At 39.8% G+C, this 20,204-nt stretch overlaps 1 protein-coding gene, 1 pseudogene and 2 gene segments (V, D, J or C); all 4 read left to right on the forward strand.

The window, feature by feature from the left end:
* The first annotated feature begins 1,563 nt into the window (after positions 1 to 1,563).
* Positions 1,564 to 2,174, forward strand: LOC120303597. The segment is given in 2 exon segments: positions 1,564 to 1,681; positions 1,762 to 2,174. Coding segments are annotated over 2 exon segments (459 nt in total).
* Positions 2,175 to 6,239: 4,065 nt separating this feature from the next.
* LOC120303598 lies at positions 6,240 to 6,846 on the forward strand. The segment is given in 2 exon segments: positions 6,240 to 6,364; positions 6,449 to 6,846. Coding segments are annotated over 2 exon segments (471 nt in total).
* Positions 6,847 to 8,399: 1,553 nt separating this feature from the next.
* On the forward strand, positions 8,400 to 19,387 carry LOC120303599. The gene is made up of 7 exons (XM_039333327.1): positions 8,400 to 8,577; positions 8,658 to 9,041; positions 11,102 to 11,172; positions 13,114 to 13,275; positions 15,629 to 15,660; positions 18,602 to 18,729; positions 18,813 to 19,387. Exons 1-7 carry the CDS (start codon positions 8,532 to 8,534, stop codon positions 19,316 to 19,318), a joined length of 1,329 nt encoding a protein of 442 aa, XP_039189261.1. The 5' UTR covers positions 8,400 to 8,531; the 3' UTR covers positions 19,319 to 19,387.
* Positions 11,989 to 13,849, forward strand: LOC120303683 (annotated as a pseudogene).
* Positions 19,388 to 20,204: the final 817 nt, after the last annotated feature.

Genomic DNA, 20,204 nt, shown 5'->3' on the forward strand with positions numbered 1-20,204 from the left:
CTTTACTGTCAAACCGTAAGGCAGAAATGAAACTTTATGATCCTCTTTCTAAACACCCAAACTGCCAAACAAAAAATAAGAAAACAAATGGAGGTGAAGAATCTCCTTGGACAATTAGGAAGATGCCTCCCCTCCTCACTTTTGATACTGGGGGGCAATGTTGTCACATGAAACTCCAAGGCCTCTGCACCTTGTGGGTATGGGATAGGGCAGTGGTGGCGAACCTACGGCACGCGTACCAGAAGCGGCACTCAGAGCCCTGTTTGTGGGCACATGTACCATTGTCCCAGCCCTGCCTCTTCTCATGGCCTCCTCCTCACCAACAGCCCCCCAGAGGAGAGTTGGCCCGGGCGTGGCAGTGCGCAGTAGCGCAGCCAAGGACATGGCAGCCGAGTAGCAGGGACAAGACTCCACCCTCCCGCACTGTCACTTGCAGATGATGCTGAGGAGTGGGGGCGGAGGGCGTGGCCAACATGGTGCTGCAGGGCTGCCTCGGTGATCTGCTAAGGTGGGCCATGGAGACAGTAGGTGGCCCTGCAGCTGGGCAGGGGGTGGGGTGGGATGGGGCATTGGTGGGCCGGTTTGGGGCACTCAGTGTCTAAAAGGTTCACCATCACTGGAATAAAGAATACAGTAAAACAAGTGTCATCAGATTTTCTCTCATTGTGGAACATGACCATTTTATTTATTTATTATTTCCATAATAAGTTGTGAACATCATATGAAAAATTTACATTACGGGAGGGGATAATTTTCATCATGAAGTTTAATGTATTTTTTATAAAATGTTTTTTTATATAAAATGATGTACTTATGTTTGAAGTTACTTCATTTTTTTCCATGATATGCAAACAACATGTACATCATGCATGTACATGTACATACACATACATATATGACCTAAAACAAGATGGATCGATGACATAAGCAAGTATTGCGGTCCCAATTAGCAAAAGAAAGCTCAGGAATGTATTGGTTGGAACTGTGTAGAAGAAGCCTTCATCCTGCACTGGATAGACAGTAGCTAAACTGATGATGATGATGATGATGATGATGATGATGATACACACACACACACACAAATATATTATATCATCATCATTTTATGTATCATATTTGCCATATGTATAAATGATACTCTATAGTGTCTCCTGCTTGAGCAAAAGATTGGACTAGAATACTCCAAGGTGCCTTCCAGCTCTGTTATTCTGTTATTCCTGTTATAAAATATCTACTAAACTCAGAAATGCTGTCCTGTTCATGTTCTATATCTAAAGTGTCTTTCTCAAAAATTCTTAGTGAATGTTTATCACCTGTAACCTTGAATCAATCCTGAGAAGTGGTGAACTTTTTCAAAGCTTTGATTTAATTGCTCTAATTAAAGGATGTCTTCAGTTTTGTCAATACCGGAGAGTTATAGATAGATCACCCATGCGGGGAAGCAACAATGAAAGCTATGAGAGAATTGCACTGAGGAGTTATTTTATCCCAACCAATATGTAAATCGAGCCACTATTTCTCCTTTAAAGGAGTCAGTTGGTTTTACTTTTAAGGCTACACCCATCAACAGAAAGTTTGTGCATCCTCCAGAATCCTTTGCTATCCATTACCCTCCATTCATTTCAGGAAGCAAAAATGATCCTGTGGCTAAACTTGGTGTCCTTACTAGCACTCCTCAGAGGTATTTCTTTCCTCTGTGTTCAGCTTTTTCTGTTTTAGTTCTTGTATATTGTAGAACTCATTCAAACTCCTTTCATTTAGGTGTTCGATCTGATGTTCTCTTGGTGGAGTCTGGAGGGGACGTGACAAGACCTGGAGGGTCCCTCCGTCTCTCCTGCCAAGCCTCTGGATTCACCATCAGCAGCTATTACATGAGCTGGGTGAGACAGGCTCCAGGGAAAGGCCTGGAATGGGTGGCAAGTATATATTCTTCATATATTTACTACTCTGACAAAGTGAAGGGGCGCTTCACCATCTCCAGAGACGATGCCAAAAGCCAACTGTATCTGCAGATGAACAGCCTCAAAGCTGAAGACACAGCAGTCTATTACTGTGCGAGAGACACAGTGAGAGGAAGTGAATCTGGAGCTTGGCAAAAACCTGCCATTCATCAGAGCAGCCCTGCAAGTCCATTCAGCCCCAGAAGGCTGCCTTTTTCTTTGAGGGGAGGCTGAGGAAGCTGCCTAAGTGTCAGGAGAAAGATAGAGCTGATCTTGGTATCTGCAGTGTGAGAGCATTTTCCAATTGAAAGGGAAAAAAAAAAAAAAAAAACAGGAAACCTCACCAAAGAAAATCAACTGAGTAATTAAACAGGAAAAAAAAGCCTCCTGAATGATAGCAATGACAAAGTGCTCACAAGTTCTGCTTTCAAAAAATCTTTAGAAATACAAAATTGTCTTTCTTAATTACAGCTCTTTATTCTTTTATTGGATTTGTAATTCAATCTTTATTTTTGTTCTTTTTTGACATTCAGATCTTCCTCCTTCTATCTTTGTGTGCGTGCATCTCATTGTCTGTGTCTATATATTCTCTCTCTCTCTTTTTTTTTGCTTTCCCTCCCTCTCTCTCTCCTTCCCTCCTTCCCTACACTCTCACACAAACAAAACTGAAATGTGAAGTATGTTGAATATCATATTCATCCTCTAGCAGTAGATAAATAGCCATGTAATAAAATAAGGGTGTTCTAAGAAGCACATTCTTTTGTTGTGGTATAGCTTCAAGGAAGCAAGCCAAAGTCAAAAAGCAAGGCTTAAAATCTTCAGGCAAATGGCAGCATAAAAGAGGTGATTTTATAATTGGTGTAAGAGTAAAGAAATGTAGATTGGACATCTCAAGTCAATCCTATAGAAAGTCATATTCTCCACCCCCAAAAGAATGACCCAAATAGCTTTAATTCTTCCGAACTATCTCAAGAGCAGCATTGGGGCCATCTCTGCCTTTCTCACATGACCCATTTCAGTTTTCTGGAGTTCAGTAACCTTTTCCAACTTCCCTTCCCCTTTAAGAGCATCTACATCTCCTTGGAGAATTAAGCTCTCTATCTCACCTTCACTGGTCTTACATTAGGGGTCACTGGTGATCTGCATAATCCCACTGAATAGGGATCCAGTAGAAAGTGTTTTCAGATGGGATGACCATTCTGAGACTGATGGTTTCCATTGTTGTCAGTTGAAAAGGAAGTGAAATTAAAGCTCCCTTTACAAAACACCACACAGTTCACACCAGTCTTTCCTACTTCATGCTACTTGAAGGTACAATATGATTCCTTCACCTTTCTCAGCTCCACAAAAGGATAAGTTAAGGGTAACATGGTTTCTTTCACTCAGAAACTATAGGTGGAAAATTGTTTCTTCAACTAACATCATGCTGTTATCTAATCAATTCTACTTTCTTGAAGAAACAATGGATAAGAAAACATGTCTACACTGCAATACACATCCAATATATTGTTGAATTGTTGGAAGAAAAGTCTTCATCCTGGTTCAGTCCAAGCCGGGGATAAACAACATGGCAACTGCTTTAGAAAGAAGGCTGCAATTTATTAAACAGCCAGACAGAAAGATGGTTCTGGAGAAAAGAGGAGAGAAAAGGGCTGAGCACATGTGGGGAGTGGGTTTTTATACCCTCTGGAGCATTTTGTTTGGAGCTGCTTCCTGTTCCTGTGGCATAAACTTTGACCAGAGTCTGAGTATACTTTCCTGGTATTCTGATGGTGATAGGTTAATCCTATTATGTCGAAAAGGTCATATCCTACTTCCCTGGGGCTGGGGCTGATGATTCTTAAAGTTTGGATGGGGTAGGAAGATTTTAGGTCTTTGTCTTCTTAATCTCCTACCTCCCTGGATTTACATCTGTATTTCTATAGAGCTGGTTTCTGCTTGGGACTATTAAGAAAACTGGGCATGCTTTCCTGCCTCTTTAAGATTCTTGGAGGGAATATATTTTTCTGCCCTTTTAATATATCCTTCTCTGGGGGCTGACTTCCCACAGTATTTCATTTATTACCCTGACTCTTATGAGAATTTTATATAACATCAGAAAATTTCAAAAAAGCTGGATTAAAGAGTGGACACATAGTCTTTTTTATAAAAAACAACAACAAAACAAAACAAAAACCAAACAAAACCAAAATGTAAAATAAGAGACAATTTTACCCTTCCTCTCCTCTCTTCTCCCCTCCTCACTTTTGACACTGGGGGGCAATGTTGTCACATGAAACCCCACGGCCTCTGCACCTAGTGGGGGGTGGGGTAGGGAATAAAACAAGGATCATTCAATATTCTTTCATTCTGGAGTCATGACTTTTTTTTCTATGTTATTTCATTTCATTTCATGAGATAAAAACACCTCGTGAAAATTTCACATCTCCGGAGTGTATATTTCTTTGAACTTATATACCACTTCATAGTGCTTTACTCTCTATGTGGTTTACAGAGTCAGCATGTTGCCCTCAACAATCTGGGTCCTCATTTTACTGACCTCAGAAGGATGGAAGGCTGAGTCAGTCATGAGCCAGTCAGGATCGAACTGCTGACAGGTAGCAGAGTCAGCTTGTAATCCCGCATTCTGACCCGGGCTCAGTATAATGCAACTATAGGTTTCAACTTGTTCCTCTTGGCCTGCTCTGCATTATTTGGGTTTTGGGTTTCTTCAAAAGAATGTGAAACAAATACTTTGAACTCAGCTACTGTATATCATCTTTTTTTCAGGGTTGGTCTCTAATATGGCTGTTTTAGGAAACTTCAGCACATGATTTCATTCTTTCCTCACTGAACTGTTTCTTGAAGTGAGGGAGTTGTGTTAGTTCTTGCTTTACTTACGTCAGTGTAAATATCTCCTTTCCCTGTGTACTGACAAGGAAAGACATGAAGGTCTGGACTGTTCCTAGGACAGAACCTAATTTGATATCCACGTTAGAAATCTATGTGCAAAGAATTATATAAATAAAAGCAGTTTTGTGGCACTTTTAGCCTTATGTAAATCGAGGCATAATTTCCGCTTTAAAGGAAGCAGTTGCTTTTCCTTTTCAGAATACACCATCAACTTAAAGTGTGTGGACTGGGGTGACATGATAACAGTATCCTAGTATTTGAGGGGCTGCCATAAAGAAAAGGGGTCAACCTATTTTGCAAAGCACCTAAAGGTACGCCAAGAAACAATGGATGGAAAATATGCAGGGAGAGAAATTGGACAACCATTTGACTGAAATGCTATAGGATTTCCTGCCTGATTAAGGGGCTGGGCTAGAAGACCTCCATTGTCCCTTCCAACTCTGTTATTCTATTCTATTCTATTCTATTCTATTCTATTCTATTCTATTCTATTCTGTTCTGTTCTGTTCTGTTCTGTTCTGTTCTGTTCTGTTCTATTCTATTCTATTCTATTCTATTCTACCCAATGCCAAATATTGGCAAGTTTTCTTTCATGACTGAGGCTAGAATTGGATGTTGGACAAATCAAACTGCTGGCAGTCGGCAGAATTATATTGCAATACTCTATCCTATTCACTGCACCACCACAGCTCTTAATACAATAAAGAGGCTTGTTTTATCTCCAGTGATATGCAAATAGAGGCACAGTTTGACCTTCAAAGGAAGAGGAGGAGAGAGTGAGAGGGAAAGGGAAAGGAAAGGGAAAGGGAAAGGAAAGGAAACTAAAGGAAAGCTCTTTTCAGTTTTCATAAGATATTAAAGTTAGGAGAAAATCATGCTTATAATGTCTATGCAAGGAAAGCTATGAGACCAATGCACTGAGAGGCCCTTTTATAGAAAGCGATAGAGTTTCCTTCCATTTACTCTTCTTGAACTGTATATAGGAGATTTTACTCTAGCCCCTTTCTTTCCAGGGGTCTAGTCTGAGGTCCCCTTGGTGGGGTCTGAAGGGCCTATGAGGAGGCCTAGACTGCCTCTCAATTAGCTTCCCCATCTTTGTATGAAATGGCTGAGAGAGGCACCTGACAAAGCACTGCAATAAATGGCATAAATCAAGGTTCCTATATTATTTAATACATGGGTAAATGGAAGGGATGTTTCACCTGCTCTGAAAACAAATTATATTAGTGAATGAAAAACCGGAAACCAGAACATAAATTTATAACTTAATATTATTTGAAAATCACAGGGGTAAACTCTATCCAAAGAAATCTATAAGCAGGTGCCCTGACGGGCTCTTTTATCCCAAGCAATATGTAAATTGAGGCCCAATTTCCTCTTTAAAGTCATGGTTTCCCTTTTCAGGCAACACCCACCAACACAAAATTTGTTCATCAACTAGAATCCTTTCCTATCCATTATGCTCCACTCATTTGAGGGAGCAAAAATGATCCTGTGGTTAAACCTAGTGTCCTTTCTAGCAGTCCTCAGAGGTATTTCTGTCCTCTGTATTCAGCTTTTTTTTCTATTTTAGTTCTTGTGTATAGGAGAGCTCACTGAAACTTCTTTCATTTTAGGTGTCCGATCAGAAGTTCTGTTGGTGGAGTCTGGAGGGGATGTGAGAAGCCCTGGAGGGTCCCTCCGTCTCACCTGCCAAGCCTCTGGATTTGATTTCAGCAGCTATGAAATGAGCTGGGTGAGACAGGCTCCAAGGAAAGGCCTGGAATGGGTGGCCTATATAGATACAGACTCATCTCCCATTTACTACTCAGACAAAGTGAAGGGACGCTTCACCATCTCCAGGGACGATGCCAAAAGCCAGATGTATCTGCAAATGAACAGGCTCAAAGCTGACGACACAGCAATCTATTACTGTGTGAGAGACACAGTGAGAGGAAGTGAATCTGAAGCAAAGCAAAAACTGCCCCTTTCACATAGCAGCTCTGAGAATTTCTTTGAAACCTTAGAATTCTAACACTGTATGTGTGCCTCCCTTGGTCATCTTACCCACCAGGGGGCGCTATCCTCACACAGATGTTGGCATGGGGGAGGATATGGAAATTAAACCACTGTGTACAAGCAATATATAACTTCCAAGGCAGAACTTTTCCATCTGATATGCTTAGAAAATTCACCAAATTGGTCTCAAGGGAATGTTACTTCTCAAGAGACCACAATTTCTTCCGTAAAGCCATGTCTGAGTTCAGAACAGAATGTGCCTTGCTAACTCTAGAAGTCAGAAATTTTTCCCAAGCAGAAAATATCATATTCATTCTTGGACTGAGTGCACAATATGACGTTATGATTTGATTACTTTGATTATTTCCCTCCAACATGGTGGGGAACTGAGTTCTATGCCTTACAAATTGTGTTTTACACCCTAGTGTGTATGCAGTTAATATCAGCTTCTTCAAAACAAAACCTTGTTAAAGAAACAAAGGTTTCTGAACTGAAATATACTATATTTTTAAGCTCTGTCTCTAACATCTCTGTACAAACATTTTCCCTTTACCTAAAGAAAGCTTGTTGTATTTGTACATATCAAATTTAAAAGGAAAAAGTTTAGACTTGATTGTTCTTAAACTTTCACATTATTGAAAAAAATCATCTTTATATGACACCTCAAAGAATGTTATTTGAGATTTTGAGACAAGTTTGACATTGGGACAAATGTGTATAGCAATAGCAATAGCTCTTAGACTTACATACCACTTCATAGTGCTTTACTCTCTAAGTGGTTTACAAAGTCAGCATATTGCCCTCAACAATCTGAGTCCTCATTTTACTGACCTCAGAAGGATGGAAGGCTGAGTCAGCGTTGAGCTGGTCAGGATCAAACTGTTGACAGTCAGCAGAGTCAGCCTGTAATACTGCATTCTGACCAATGCATCCCCAGGGCTCAGTATAATTCAAGTGTGGCTTTCAAATTGTTCCTCTTGGCCTGCTCTGCATTATTGTTATGGGTTTCTTCAAAAGAATGTGAAAGAAACATGAAGCAAATACTCTGAACTCAGGTGTATCATCTTTTTCAGGTTGGTCTCCAATATGGCTATTTAAGGAAACTTCAGTACACGATTTCATTTTTTCCTCACTGAACTGTTTCTTGAAGTGAGGGAGTTGTGTTAGTTCTTGATTTACTTACTTCAGTGTAAATATCTCCTTTGCTTTTGTACTGATAATGAAAGACATGATGGTCCGGACTGTTCCTAGGATAGAACCTAATTTGAAATCCATGGGAGAAATCTATGTGCAAAGAATTATATAAATAAAAGCAGTGATGTGGCACTTTTAGTCTTATGTAAATCGAGGCACAATTTCCACTTTAAAGGAAGCAGTTGGTTTTCCTTTTCAGGATACACCATCAACATAAAGGCTTTTCAAGGCTTTGGTTTAATTGCTCTAATTAAAGGATGTCTTCAGTTTTGTTTAGACTGGAGAGTTATTGATAGATCACCCATGTGAGGAGCATGCAATGAAAACTAGGAGGGAAATGCACTGAGGAGTTCTTTTATCTCACCCAATATGTAAATCGAGCCACTATTTCTCCTTTAAAGGAGTCAGTTGGTTTTATTTTTAAGGCTACACCCACTAACAGAAAGTTTGTGCATTCTCCAGAATCCTTTCCTATCCATTACTCTCCATTCATTTGGGGGAACAAAAATGATCCTGTGGCTAAACCTGGTGTCCTTACTAGCAGTCCTCAGAGGTAATTCTTTCCTCTGTGTTCAGCTTTTTCCATTTTAATTCTTGTTTACTGTAGAACTCATTCAAACTCCTTTCATTCAGGTGTTCGATCTGAGGTTCAGTTGGTGGAGTCTGGAGGGGATGTGACAAGACCTGGAGGGTCCCTCCGTCTCTCCTGCCAAGCCTCTGGATTCACCATCAGCAGCTATTACATGAGCTGGGTGAGACAGGCTCCAGGGAAAGGCCTGGAATGGGTGGCAAGTATATATTCTTCATATATTTACTACTCTGACAAAGTGAAGGGTCGCTTCACCATCTCCAGAGACGATGCCAAAAGCCAGCTGTATCTGCAGATGAACAGCCTCAAAGCTGAAGACACAGCAGTCTATTACTGTGCGAGAGACACAGTGAAAGGAAGTGAATCTGGAGCTTGGCAAAAACCTGCCATTCATCAGAGCAGCCCTGCCAGTCCATTCAGCCCCAGAAGTCTGCCTTTTTCAATGAGGGGAGGCTGAGGAAGCTGCCTAATTGTCAGGAAGAAGATATTTATCTACTTGAATTTGCTGCAAGATGCTAGGTTGGCAGGAGCTGGGACAAGTAACGGGAGATCACCCATCGCACGATACTCGTTTCAAATCAGGCTGCCAGTTTTCAACCTGTATAAACCTGCACTTTCTCCTATGTACTCACAATAAAAAGTATGATGGACTGTTCCTAGGACTGAACCTCCTTTGAAATCCATGTGTGAAATCAGCACGTGATTTCATTCTTTCCTCACTGAACTGTTTCTTGGAGTGAGGGAGTTATGTTATTTCTTGCTTTACTTACTTCAGTGTAAATATCTCCTTTCCTTGTGTACGGATAATGAAAGACATGACGGTCCGGACTGTTCCTAGGACAGAACCTAATTTGAAATCCACGTGAGAAATCTATGTGCAAAGAATTATATAAATAAAAGCAGTGATGTGGCACTTTTAGCCTTATGTAAATCGAGGCACAATTTCCACTTTAAAGGAAGCAGTTGGTTTTCCTTTTCAGAATACACCATCAACATAAAGTGTGTGGATTGGGGTGACATGATAACAGTGTCATAGTATTTGAAGGGCTGCCATAAAGAAGAGGGGGTCAACCTATTTTGCAAAGCACCTAAAGGTACGCCAAGAAACAATGGATGGAAAATATGAAGGGAGAGAAGCAACCTAGAACTAAGGAGAAATTTCTTAACAGTGAGAACAATTAACCAGTGGAACAGCTTGCCTTCAGAAGTGATAAAACTATCAGTGAAATTTATGTGCAAAGAAATATATAACTAACCCACCTCAGAAGGATGGAAGACTAAGTTAACTTTGAACCAGTTGAACGTTTTTAAGAAACATTTGACTGAAATGTGATAGGGTTTCCTGCCTGAGTAAGGGGCTGGAATAAAAAACCTCCATGGTCCCTTCTAATTCTATTCTATTCTATTCTATTCTATTCTATTCTATTCTATTCTATTCTATTCTATTCTATTCTATTCTACCCCTGATGCCAAATATTGGCAATTTTTCTTTCATGATTGAAGCTAGAATTGGATGTTGGACAAATCGAACTGCTGGCAGTCGGGAGAATTAGATTGCAACACTCTATTCTATCCACTGCACCACCACAGCTCTTAATACAATGAAGAGGCTTTTTTATCCCCAGTGAAATGCTAATTGAGGCACAATTTGCCCTTTAAGGGAAGGGGAGGGGAGAGGAGGGGAGAGGGAAAGGGAGAGGGAAAGGAAAGGAGAGGAGAGGAAAGGAGAGGAGAGGAGAGGAAAGGAAAGGGAAGTTCTTTTCAGTTTTCATAAGACGGTAAAGTTAGGTGAAAATCATGATTATAACGTATATGCAAGGAAAGCTATGAGACCAATGCACTGAGAGGCCCTTTTATAGAAAGCAATAGAGTTTCCTTCCATCTACTCTTCTTGTACTGTATATAGGAGATTTTACTCTAGCCCCTTTCTTTCCAGGGGTCTAGTCTGAGGTCCCCTTGGTGGGGTCTGAAGGGCCTATGAGGAGGCCTAGACTGCCTCTCAATTAGCTTCCCCATCTTTTATATGAAATTGCTGAGAGAGGCACCTGACAAAGCGCTGCAATAAATGGCATCAATCAAGATTCCTATATTATTTAATACATGGGTAAATGGAAGGGATGTTTCACCATCTCTGAAAACAAATTATATTAGCAAATGAACAACTTGAAATCAGAGCGTAAATTTATAACTTAATGTTATTTGAAAATCACAGAGGTAAAGTCTACCCAAAGAAATCTATAAGTGAGTGCTCAGAGGGGCTCTTTTATCCCAAGCAATATGTAAATTGAGGCACAATTTGCTCTTTAAAGTCATGGTTTCCCTTTTCAGGCAACACCCACCAACACAAAGTTTCCTATCGATTACGGTCCATTCATTTGAGGGAGCAAAAATGATCCTGTGGCTAAACCTGGTGTCCTTTCTAGCAGTCCTCAGAGGTATTTCTATCCTCTGTATTCAGCTTTTTTTCCACTCTAGTTCTTGTGTACAGGAGAGCTCACTGAAACTCCTTTCATTTTAGGTGTCCGATCTGAGGTCCTGTTGGTGGAGTCTGGAGGGGATGTGAGAAGCCCTGGAGGGTCCCTCCGTCTCACCTGCCAAGCCTCTGGATTCACCTTCAGCAGCTATTACATGGGCTGGATGAGACAGGCTCCAGGGAAAGGTCTGGAATGGGTGGCCTATATAGGTACAAGCTCATCTCCGATTTACTACTCTGACAAAGTGAAGGGTCGCTTCACCGTCTCCAGAGACAATGCCAAAAGCCAGATGTATCTGCAAATGAACAGCCTCAAAGCTGAAGACACAGCAATGTATTACTGTGCAAGAGACACAGTGAGAGGAAGTGAATCTGAAGCTAAACAAAAACCTGCCATTCATCAGAGGAGCCCTGCAAGTCCATTCAGCCCCAGAAGGCTGCATTTTTCAATGTGGGGAAACTGAGGAAGTGCTGACTGCCAGGAGGAAGAAAGAGATGATCTTGATATCTGCAGTTTGGAAGCTGTTTTCCAATTGGAGGGGAGGAAACCAAATAAATCTCAGTAAAGGCAATAAACTGAGTAATTAAACAGGATAAAAATCTCCTGAAAGACAGCAATGGCAAAGTGCTCACAAGTTCTGCTCTCAGAAAATATTTAGAAAAATAAAAATGTCTTCCTTAATTAGAACTCTTTATTCTTTTATTGGATTTGTTCGGTGTCAGTTTGCCTGTTTACAAATTGATCTGTGTTCAGGAAAAAAGCAACAACCTTGAATTAAATGTAGCCCTTTAGTATCATGACAGAAGGCAGGAAATGAAACTTTATGATCATCTTTTTAAATATCCAAACTGCCATACAACTATTGAGGAAACATCTGGATCTAAAGAATCTCCTTGGAGAATTAGGAAGATGCCTCCCCTCCTCACTTTTGACACTGGGGAGCAATGTTGTCACATGAAACCCTACTGCCTCTGCATCTTGTGGGTGTGGGATAGGGAATACAGTAAACAATTGTCATCATATATTCTCTCATTGTGGAGCATGACCATTTTTTATGTTATTTCCGTAATAAGTTACTGAAAACATCTTAAGAAAAAATTATATTACAGGAGGGGATAATTCTCATCATCAAGTTTAATGTATTTTTTATAAAATGTTTTTTTTTATAAAATGATGTACTTATGTTTGAAGTTACTTCATTTTTTCCATGATATGCAAACAACATGTATAGCATGCATGTATATGTACATACATATACATACACATACATATATGAGCTAAAACAAGATGGATCGATGACATCAGCAAGTATTGTGGTCCCAACTGGCAAAAGAAATCTCAGGAATGTATTGGTTGGAAATGTGTGGAAGAAGCCTTCATCCTGCATTGGATAGACAGTGGCTAAACTGATGATGATAATACACACACACACACACAAATGGTACTGTATAGTGTCTCCTGCTTGAGCAGAAGGTTGGATTAGAATATTCCAAGGTGCCTTCCAGCTCTGTTATTCTGTTATTCCTGTTATGAAATATCTACTAAACTCAGAGGTGCTGTCCTGTTCATGTTCTATATCTAAAGTGTCTTTCTCAAAAATTCTTAGTGAATGTTTATCATCTGTAACCTTGAATCAATTCTGAGAAGTGGTGAACTTTTTGAAAGCTTTGATTTAATTGCTCTAATTAAAGGATGTCTTCAGTTTTGTTAAGACTGGAGAGTTATTTATAGATCACCCATGTTCGGAGTGAGCAATGAAAACTAGGAGAGAAATGCACTGAGGAGTTATTTTATCTCAACCAATATGTAAATTGAGCCACTATTTCTCCTTTAAAGGAGTCAGTTGATTTTACTTTTCAGGCAACACCCACCAACACAAAGTTTGTGCATCAACCAGAATCCTTTCCTATCTATTACACTCCATTCATTTGAGGGAGCAAAAATGATCCTGTGGTTAAACCTGTCCTTACTAGCACTCCTCAGAGGTATTTCTGTCCTCTGTATTCAGCTTTTTTTCCCATTTTAGTTCTTGTGTACAGGAAAGCTCACTGAAACCCCTTTCCTTTTAGGTTTTCAATCTGAGGTTCTGTTGGTGGAGTCTGGAGGGGACATGAGAAGCCCTGGAGGATCCCTCCGTCTCACCTGCCAAGCCTCTGGATTCACCTTCAGCAGCTATGTTATGAACTGGGTGAGACAGGCTCCAGAGAAAGGCCTGGAATGGGTGGCCTTTGTACACACAGGGTCAACTTCCACTTACTAATCAGACAAAGTGAAGGGCCGCTTCACCATCTCCAGAGATGATGCCAAAAGCCAGCTGTATCTGCAAATGAACAACCTCAAAGCTGAAGACACAGCAGTCTATTACTATGTGAGAGACACAGTGAGAGGAAGTGAATCTGGAGCTTGGCAAAAACCTGCCATTCATCAGAGCAGCCCTGCAAGTCCATTCAGCCCCAGAAGGCTGCCTTTTTCAATGAGGGGAAACTGAGGAAGTGCCTGATTTTCATGAGGAAGAAGGAGATGATCTTGATATCTGCAATTTGGAAGCTGTTTTCCAATTGGAGGGGAGGAAACCAAATAAATCTCAGTAAAGGAAATAAACTGAGTAATTAAACAGGAAAAAAATCTCCTGAAAGACAGCAGTGGCAAAGTTTTCACAAGTTCTGCTCTCAGAAAATATTTAGAAAAATAAAAATGTCTTCCTTAATTGTTGTTGTTGTTGTTAATTGCGAAGTCGTGTCCGACCCATCATGACCCCATGGACAACGTTCCTCCAGGTCTTCCTGTCCTCTACCATCTTCTGGAGTCCATTTAAGTTCTCACCTACTGCTTCAGTGACTCCATCCAGCCATCTCATTCTCTGTCGTCCCCTTCTTCTATTGCCTTCAAACTTTCTCAGCATTAGGCCCTTTTCCAGTGAGTCCTTCCTTCTCATTAGGTGGCCAAAGTATTTGAGTTTCAATTTCAGGATCTGGCTTTCCTTAATTAGAACTCTTTATTATTTTATTGGATTTGTTTCAGTGTCAGTTTGCCTGTTTACAAAGTGATCTGGGTTCAGGAAAAAAACAAGAACCTTGAATTAAATGTAGCCCTTTAGTATCATGACAGAAGGCAGGAAATGAAAGTTTATGATCATCTTTTTAAATATCCAAACTGCCATACAACTATTGAGGAAACATCTGGAATCTCCTTGGAGAAGTAGGAAGATGCCTCCCCTCCTCACTTTTGACACTGGGGGGCAATCTTGTCACATGAAACCCCAGGGCCTCTGCACCTGGTGGGTGTGGGGTAGGGAATACAGTGAAACAAGTGTCCTCAGATATTCTCTCATTGTGGAGCATGACCATTTTTTATAATTTTTATTAAGTACAAAGAAAAAAAAAAGAATTAAAAACATTGAACATGGTAAATCGTCTTTGACTAACATCTCAGTCCATATTGTACATTAATTACATATAATATACCTATATACAACTATTCATTTCTAGTCTCTATCTCAATTTATCTCTTTATTTGTGACCTCCATTTTTCTTTCCCTCCATCTATAAAATTTATTCCATATTTGATAAAATTTTGTTTCTTCCTGATTTTTTAATCTTTTAGTTATTCTACCTAGTTCTGCACAATATATAATTTTATTTACTAGTGCTCCCCCACTCGGTACTTCCACTGCTTTCCATTTTTGAGCAAATAATGTCCTTGCTGCTGTGACCACATGGATAATTAAATATGTGTCCTCTTTATTTACATTTTTCTCTAGTATTCCTAATAGTAATGTCTCTGGTTTGTATTGAATGTTTTGCCTAGTCCAGGGGTAGGCAACCCAAAACACTCAAAGAGCCACTTGAACCTGTTTCCCACCAAAAACAAAACACTGGGAGCCGCAAAACCCTTTTGATATCTAAAATGAAGATAACACTGCATATATCCTTTTTTATCTTTATTATAGAGGTGTGTGTGTGTGTGTGAGAGAGAGAGAGAGAGAGAGAGAGAGACAATTTGTGTGTGTGTGTGTGTATATATACACACACACACATTAAAAATAAAAGTAAAAATATGACTCTTGGGAATATCCATACTATTAAAACAATGATCACCGAGAGAATGCTTTAAGAGAATAAAATTAAATACACACACAGGTAAAAAAAGGATATATGCAGTGTTATCTTCATTTTAGATGTCAAAAGGGTCTCTCTCTCTCTGTCTCTCTCCCTCCCTCCCTCCCTCTCTGCCCTTGGTCTGCCATTCCTCTTCCCCCACTCTCTTTCTTTCTCTCTCTTTCCTCTCTCTCTCCCCCTCCCTCTCTCTCTCTCTCTCTTTCTCTCTCTCTCTTTCTCCCCCCCTCCTATCTGCTGCTCACCTGCTGCTCAAGCTTCAAGTTGTTCTCCAATAATCTCAGGGGTAGGCAACCTCGTCTCTTTTATGACTCATGGACTTCAACTCCCAGAATTCCTGAGTCAGCCTAGCTGGGCTAGTTGGCTCTCTCCTGCCCTTCCTGCTTCCTGCTTCCTGCAGAGATGCAGCAAAGGGAGGAGCTCCGCCCAGTAAGCTTTTCAGCTCCTTGGAGAACACTGTGAGTGCACTCTCTTTTACACACACACACACACACACAACACACACACAAAACACACACACACACAACACACACACAAAACACACACACACAGACACACACAGAGAAAGAGAGAGAGAGAGAGAGAGAGAGAGAGAGAGAGAGAGAGAGAGAGAGAGAGAGAGAGAAGCAGGGAAGCGCAATTGCCTCTCTCTGTCTCTGTCTCTCTCTACAAAGGCAGAGGAGGCTGGGAGCCACAGGTTGCCGACCTGTGGCCTAGTCATTTCTATTGCCCAATCCCAGACTATATGCCAATACACCTGTGCTTTTCTACATGTCGACCATACATTAAAAAAGGTGCCCTTTTCTTTTTTACATTTCCAACACATAGTTGAATATCTGTTATACATTTTGGCTAATCTGGCCAGAGGGAGATGCCATCTGTAAACCATTTTATACAGGTTTTCTTTATATGATGTCGCCACTGTGATTTTGTTATTTCGCTCCCATACTTGCTGCCATTGATCCCTATTTATAATATATCCTAGATCTATTGCCCATGTCAGCATTATTTCTTTAACCTGCTCCTCATATAGCTTATGTTCCAACAGGTGTTTATAAAAAAAATTTATTTTTTTTTCTCCAGGCCAAGCAGTATTTTATCTAACCCCGTATCTTGTCTGTTAATTCCCCATTCTTGCTTATCCTTCATGTATTTTGCTTGAATCTGGAGATAAGACCACCACTCCATGTTTATTCCTTGTTGTTTTAGCTCTTGTTTTTGTTTTAAATAACCTTCTTCTGTCAAGATGTCTTTATATATAATAGCTTTATCTATCCTGTACAAATTGGGGTATGTGACTGCCTCCAATGGCGATAGCCAAGCCAGGATCTTTGTGTAATATTGATGTTTAACTGTGTTCCAACTTTTTATTAATTCTTGCCGAACCTTATGCCTTAAAAAATATTGGTGGTTTCCGCTTTGCCCAATCCATATGTGAGCATGTCAGCCCTGCTGGAGTCACAACCCTCTAAATATAAACATCTTTTATTTTCTAAGGTTATCCAGTCTCTAATCCATGTTAGGGCCGCTGCTTGGTAATATAACTCCCAATCTGGGAAACCTAAACCTCCCCTCTCTTTGACATCCTGTAGTGCCTTTAATTTTATTCTTGCCTTCTTATGGACGACACAAATTCTAAGGTTAATTTATTCAGCTCCTTGAAAAATTTCTTGTCTAATTGAATTGGAATATTCTGAAACAGGAACATCATTTTAGGTAAGATGTTCATTTTCACTGCGGCAATTCTCCCGAGTAATGAGAGATGTTTAGCGGTCTAAATCTAGTTTTATATTCTTGACCAATTTGCCATAATTGTCTTCTTTAATTGATGAGCAGCGAGCTGAAATAACTATCCCTAAATATTCTAATTTGGAAACTACTTGTATACCTAATTTTGCCTCAAGGTTTCCTTTTTGTATGTTGGTCATGTTTTTTGTGATAATCTTTGTTTTGTTTCTATTTATTTTCAAACCTGCCAGATCCCCATACTTTTCCAATATTTCGAATAATTTCTGGCCTGATTGTTCTGGGTCTTCTAATATAAATGCTAAGTTGTCTGCATAAGCTTGAAGTTTGTATGTTTCTTTCTTGATCTTAAGTACTTTAATCTGCTCTTCTTGTCTTACTACGCTAGCAAGAATTTCTAATGTATATATGAATAACAATGGTGAGAGAGGACATCCGTGTCTTGTGCCTTTCTGTATGTTGAATTTATCAGTGGCCTCTCTATTTATTATAATCTGGGTCTTTTGTTCAGAATATATTGCGGTTATCACATTTAATTTTTTTTCCCCAACATCCATTGATTTTAGTTATTGGATCATAAAATACCAATTAACATTGTCAAAAGCCTTCTGTGCATCAAGGAACAGAAGTGCCATTTGACGATCGCTATGCGATTCATAAAATTCAAGGATGTCGTAAATTGTTCTTATATTCCGCTTAGTCTGCCTGTTTGGTAAAAACCCATTTTGATCCAAATGTATGAAATCAACTAGATACTTTTTGAATCTCTCCGCCATTATTGAGGCAAAAATTTTATAATCAGAGTCCAATAATGATATAGGGAGCATGACCATATTTTATGTTATTTCCATAATAAGTTACTGAAAACGTCTTATGAAAAATTTACATTGCAGGAGGGGATAATTCTCATCATGAAATTTAATATATTTTCTATAAAATGTTTTTTTTATATAAAATGATGTGCTTATGTTTAAAGTTACTTCAGTTTTTTCTTTGATATGCAAACTACATTTATATCATGCATGTACATGTACATACACATGTACATGCACATACATATATGACCTAAAACAAGATGGATCGATGACATAAGCAAGTATTGCAGTCCCAATTGGCAAAAGAAATCTCAGGAATGTATTGGTTGGAACTGTGTAGAAGAAGCCTTCATCCTGCACTGGATAGACAGTGGCTAAACTGATGATGATAATACACACACACACACACACACACAAATGGTACTGTATAGTGTCTCCTGCTTGAGCAGAAGGTTGGATTAGAATACTCCGAGGTGCCTTCAGCTCTGTTATTCTGTTATTCCTGTTATAAAATATCTACTAAACTCAAAGGTGCTGTCCTGTTCATGTTCTATATCTAAAGTGTCTTTCTCAAAAATTCTTAGTGAATGTTTATCATCTGTAACCTTGAATCGATTCTGAGAAGTGGTGAACGTTTTCAAAGCTTTGATTTAATTGCTCTAATTAAAGAATGTCTTCAGTTTTGTAAAGACTGGAGAGTTATTTATAGATCACCCATGTTCGGAGTGAGCAATGAAAACTAGGAGAGAAATGCACTGAGGAGTTATTTTATCTCAACCAATATGTAAATTGAGCCACTATTTCTCCTTTAAAGGAGTCAGTTGATTTTACTTTTCAGGCAACACCCACCAACACAAAGTTTGTGCATCCTCCAGAATCCTTTCCTATCCATTACCCTCCATTCATTTGAGGGAGCAAAAATGATCCTGTGGCTAAACCTGGTGTCCTTACTAGCAGTCCTCAGAGGTATTTCTGCCCTCTGTATTCAGCTTTTTTTCCACTTTAGTTCTTGTGTACAGGAGAGCTCACTGAAACTCCTTTCCTTTTAGGTGTCCGATCTGAGGTCCTGTTGGTGGAGTCTGGAGGGGATGTGAGAAGCCCTGGAGGGTCCCTCCATCTCACCTGCCAAGTCTCTGGATTCACCTTCAGCAGCTATGGAATGCACTGGGTTAGACAGGCTCCAGGGAAAGGACTGGAATGGGTTGCTAGAACTGGCGATTATTACTCAGACAAAGTGAAGGGACGCTTCACCATCTCCAGAGACGATGCCAAAAGCCAGCTGTATTTGCAAATGAACAACCTCAAAGCTGAAGACACAGCAGTCTATTACTGTGCGAGAGACACAGTGAGAGGAAGTGAATCTGGAGCTTGGCAAAAACCTGCCATTCATCAGAGCAGCCCTGCAAATCCATTCAGACCCAGAAGGCTTCCTCCTAATTGTCAGGAGGAGGACAGAGCTGATATTGGTATTGCAGTGTTAGAGCATTTTCCAATTGAAAGGGAAAAAAAGAAAAAAACAGGAAACCTCACCAAAGAAAATCAACTGAGTAATTAAACAGGAAAAATAAAAAGCCTCCTGAATGATAGCAATGACAAAATGCTCACAGGTTCTGCTTTCAAAAAATGTTTAGAAATACAAAATTGTCTTTCTTAATTACAGCTCTTTATTCTTTTATTGGATTTGTAGTTCAATCCTTAATTTTTGTTCTTTTTTGACATTCAGGTCTTCCTCCTTCTGTATTTGTGTGCATGCATCTCATTGTCTGTGTCTATATATTCTCTCTCTCTCTCTCTCTGTTGCTTTCCTTCCCTCTCTCTCTCTCTCCTTCCCTCCTTCCCTACACTTACACACACACAAAACTGAAATGTGAACTATGTTGAATATCATATTCATCCTCAAGCAGTAGATATATAGCCATGTAATAAAATAAAGGTTCTCTAAGAAGTACATTCTTTTGTTGTGGTATAACCTCAAGGAAGCAAGCCAAAGTCAAAAAGAAAGGCTTAAAATCTTCAGGCAAATGGCAGCATAAAAGAGGTTATTTTGTAATTGGTTTAAAAATAAAGGAATGTTGATTGGACATCTCAAGTCAATCCTCTAGAAAGTCATATTCTCCACCCCCAAAATAATGACCCAAATAGCTTTAATTCTTCTGAACTATCTCAAGAGCAGCATTGGGGCCACCTCCGCCTTTCTCACATGACCCATTTCAGTTTTCTGGAGTTCAGTAACCTTTGCCCTTTAAGAGCATCTACATCTCCTGGGAGAATGAAGTCCTCTATCTCACATTCACTGGTCTTACATTGGGGGCCACTGTGGTCTGCATAATCCCACAGAATAGGGATCCAGTAGAAAGTGTTTTCAGATGGGATGACCGTTCTGAGACTGATGGTTTCCATTGTTGTCAGTTGAAAAGGAAGTGAAATTAAAGCTCCCTTTA

Source organism: Crotalus tigris, unplaced genomic scaffold (genome assembly GCF_016545835.1).
Source record: "Crotalus tigris isolate CLP2741 ecotype Arizona unplaced genomic scaffold, ASM1654583v1 scf7180000024473.799607, whole genome shotgun sequence".
NCBI classification, from domain to species: domain Eukaryota; kingdom Metazoa; phylum Chordata; class Lepidosauria; order Squamata; family Viperidae; genus Crotalus; species Crotalus tigris.

What these genes read in the sequence shown, in the direction of transcription:
- LOC120303599 (XM_039333327.1), top strand. Translation starts at nt 8,532, where the DNA reads ATGATCCTGTGGCTAAACCTGGTGTCCTTACTAGCAGTCCTCAGAG. An exon ending in CTTACTAGCAGTCCTCAGAG is followed by an intron (nt 8,578 to 8,657) that starts GTAATTCTTTCC and finishes CCTTTCATTCAG; the next exon opens with GTGTTCGATCTGAGGTTCAG. An exon ending in CAGTCCATTCAGCCCCAGAA is followed by an intron (nt 9,042 to 11,101) that starts GTCTGCCTTTTT and finishes TCTTGTGTACAG; the next exon opens with GAGAGCTCACTGAAACTCCT.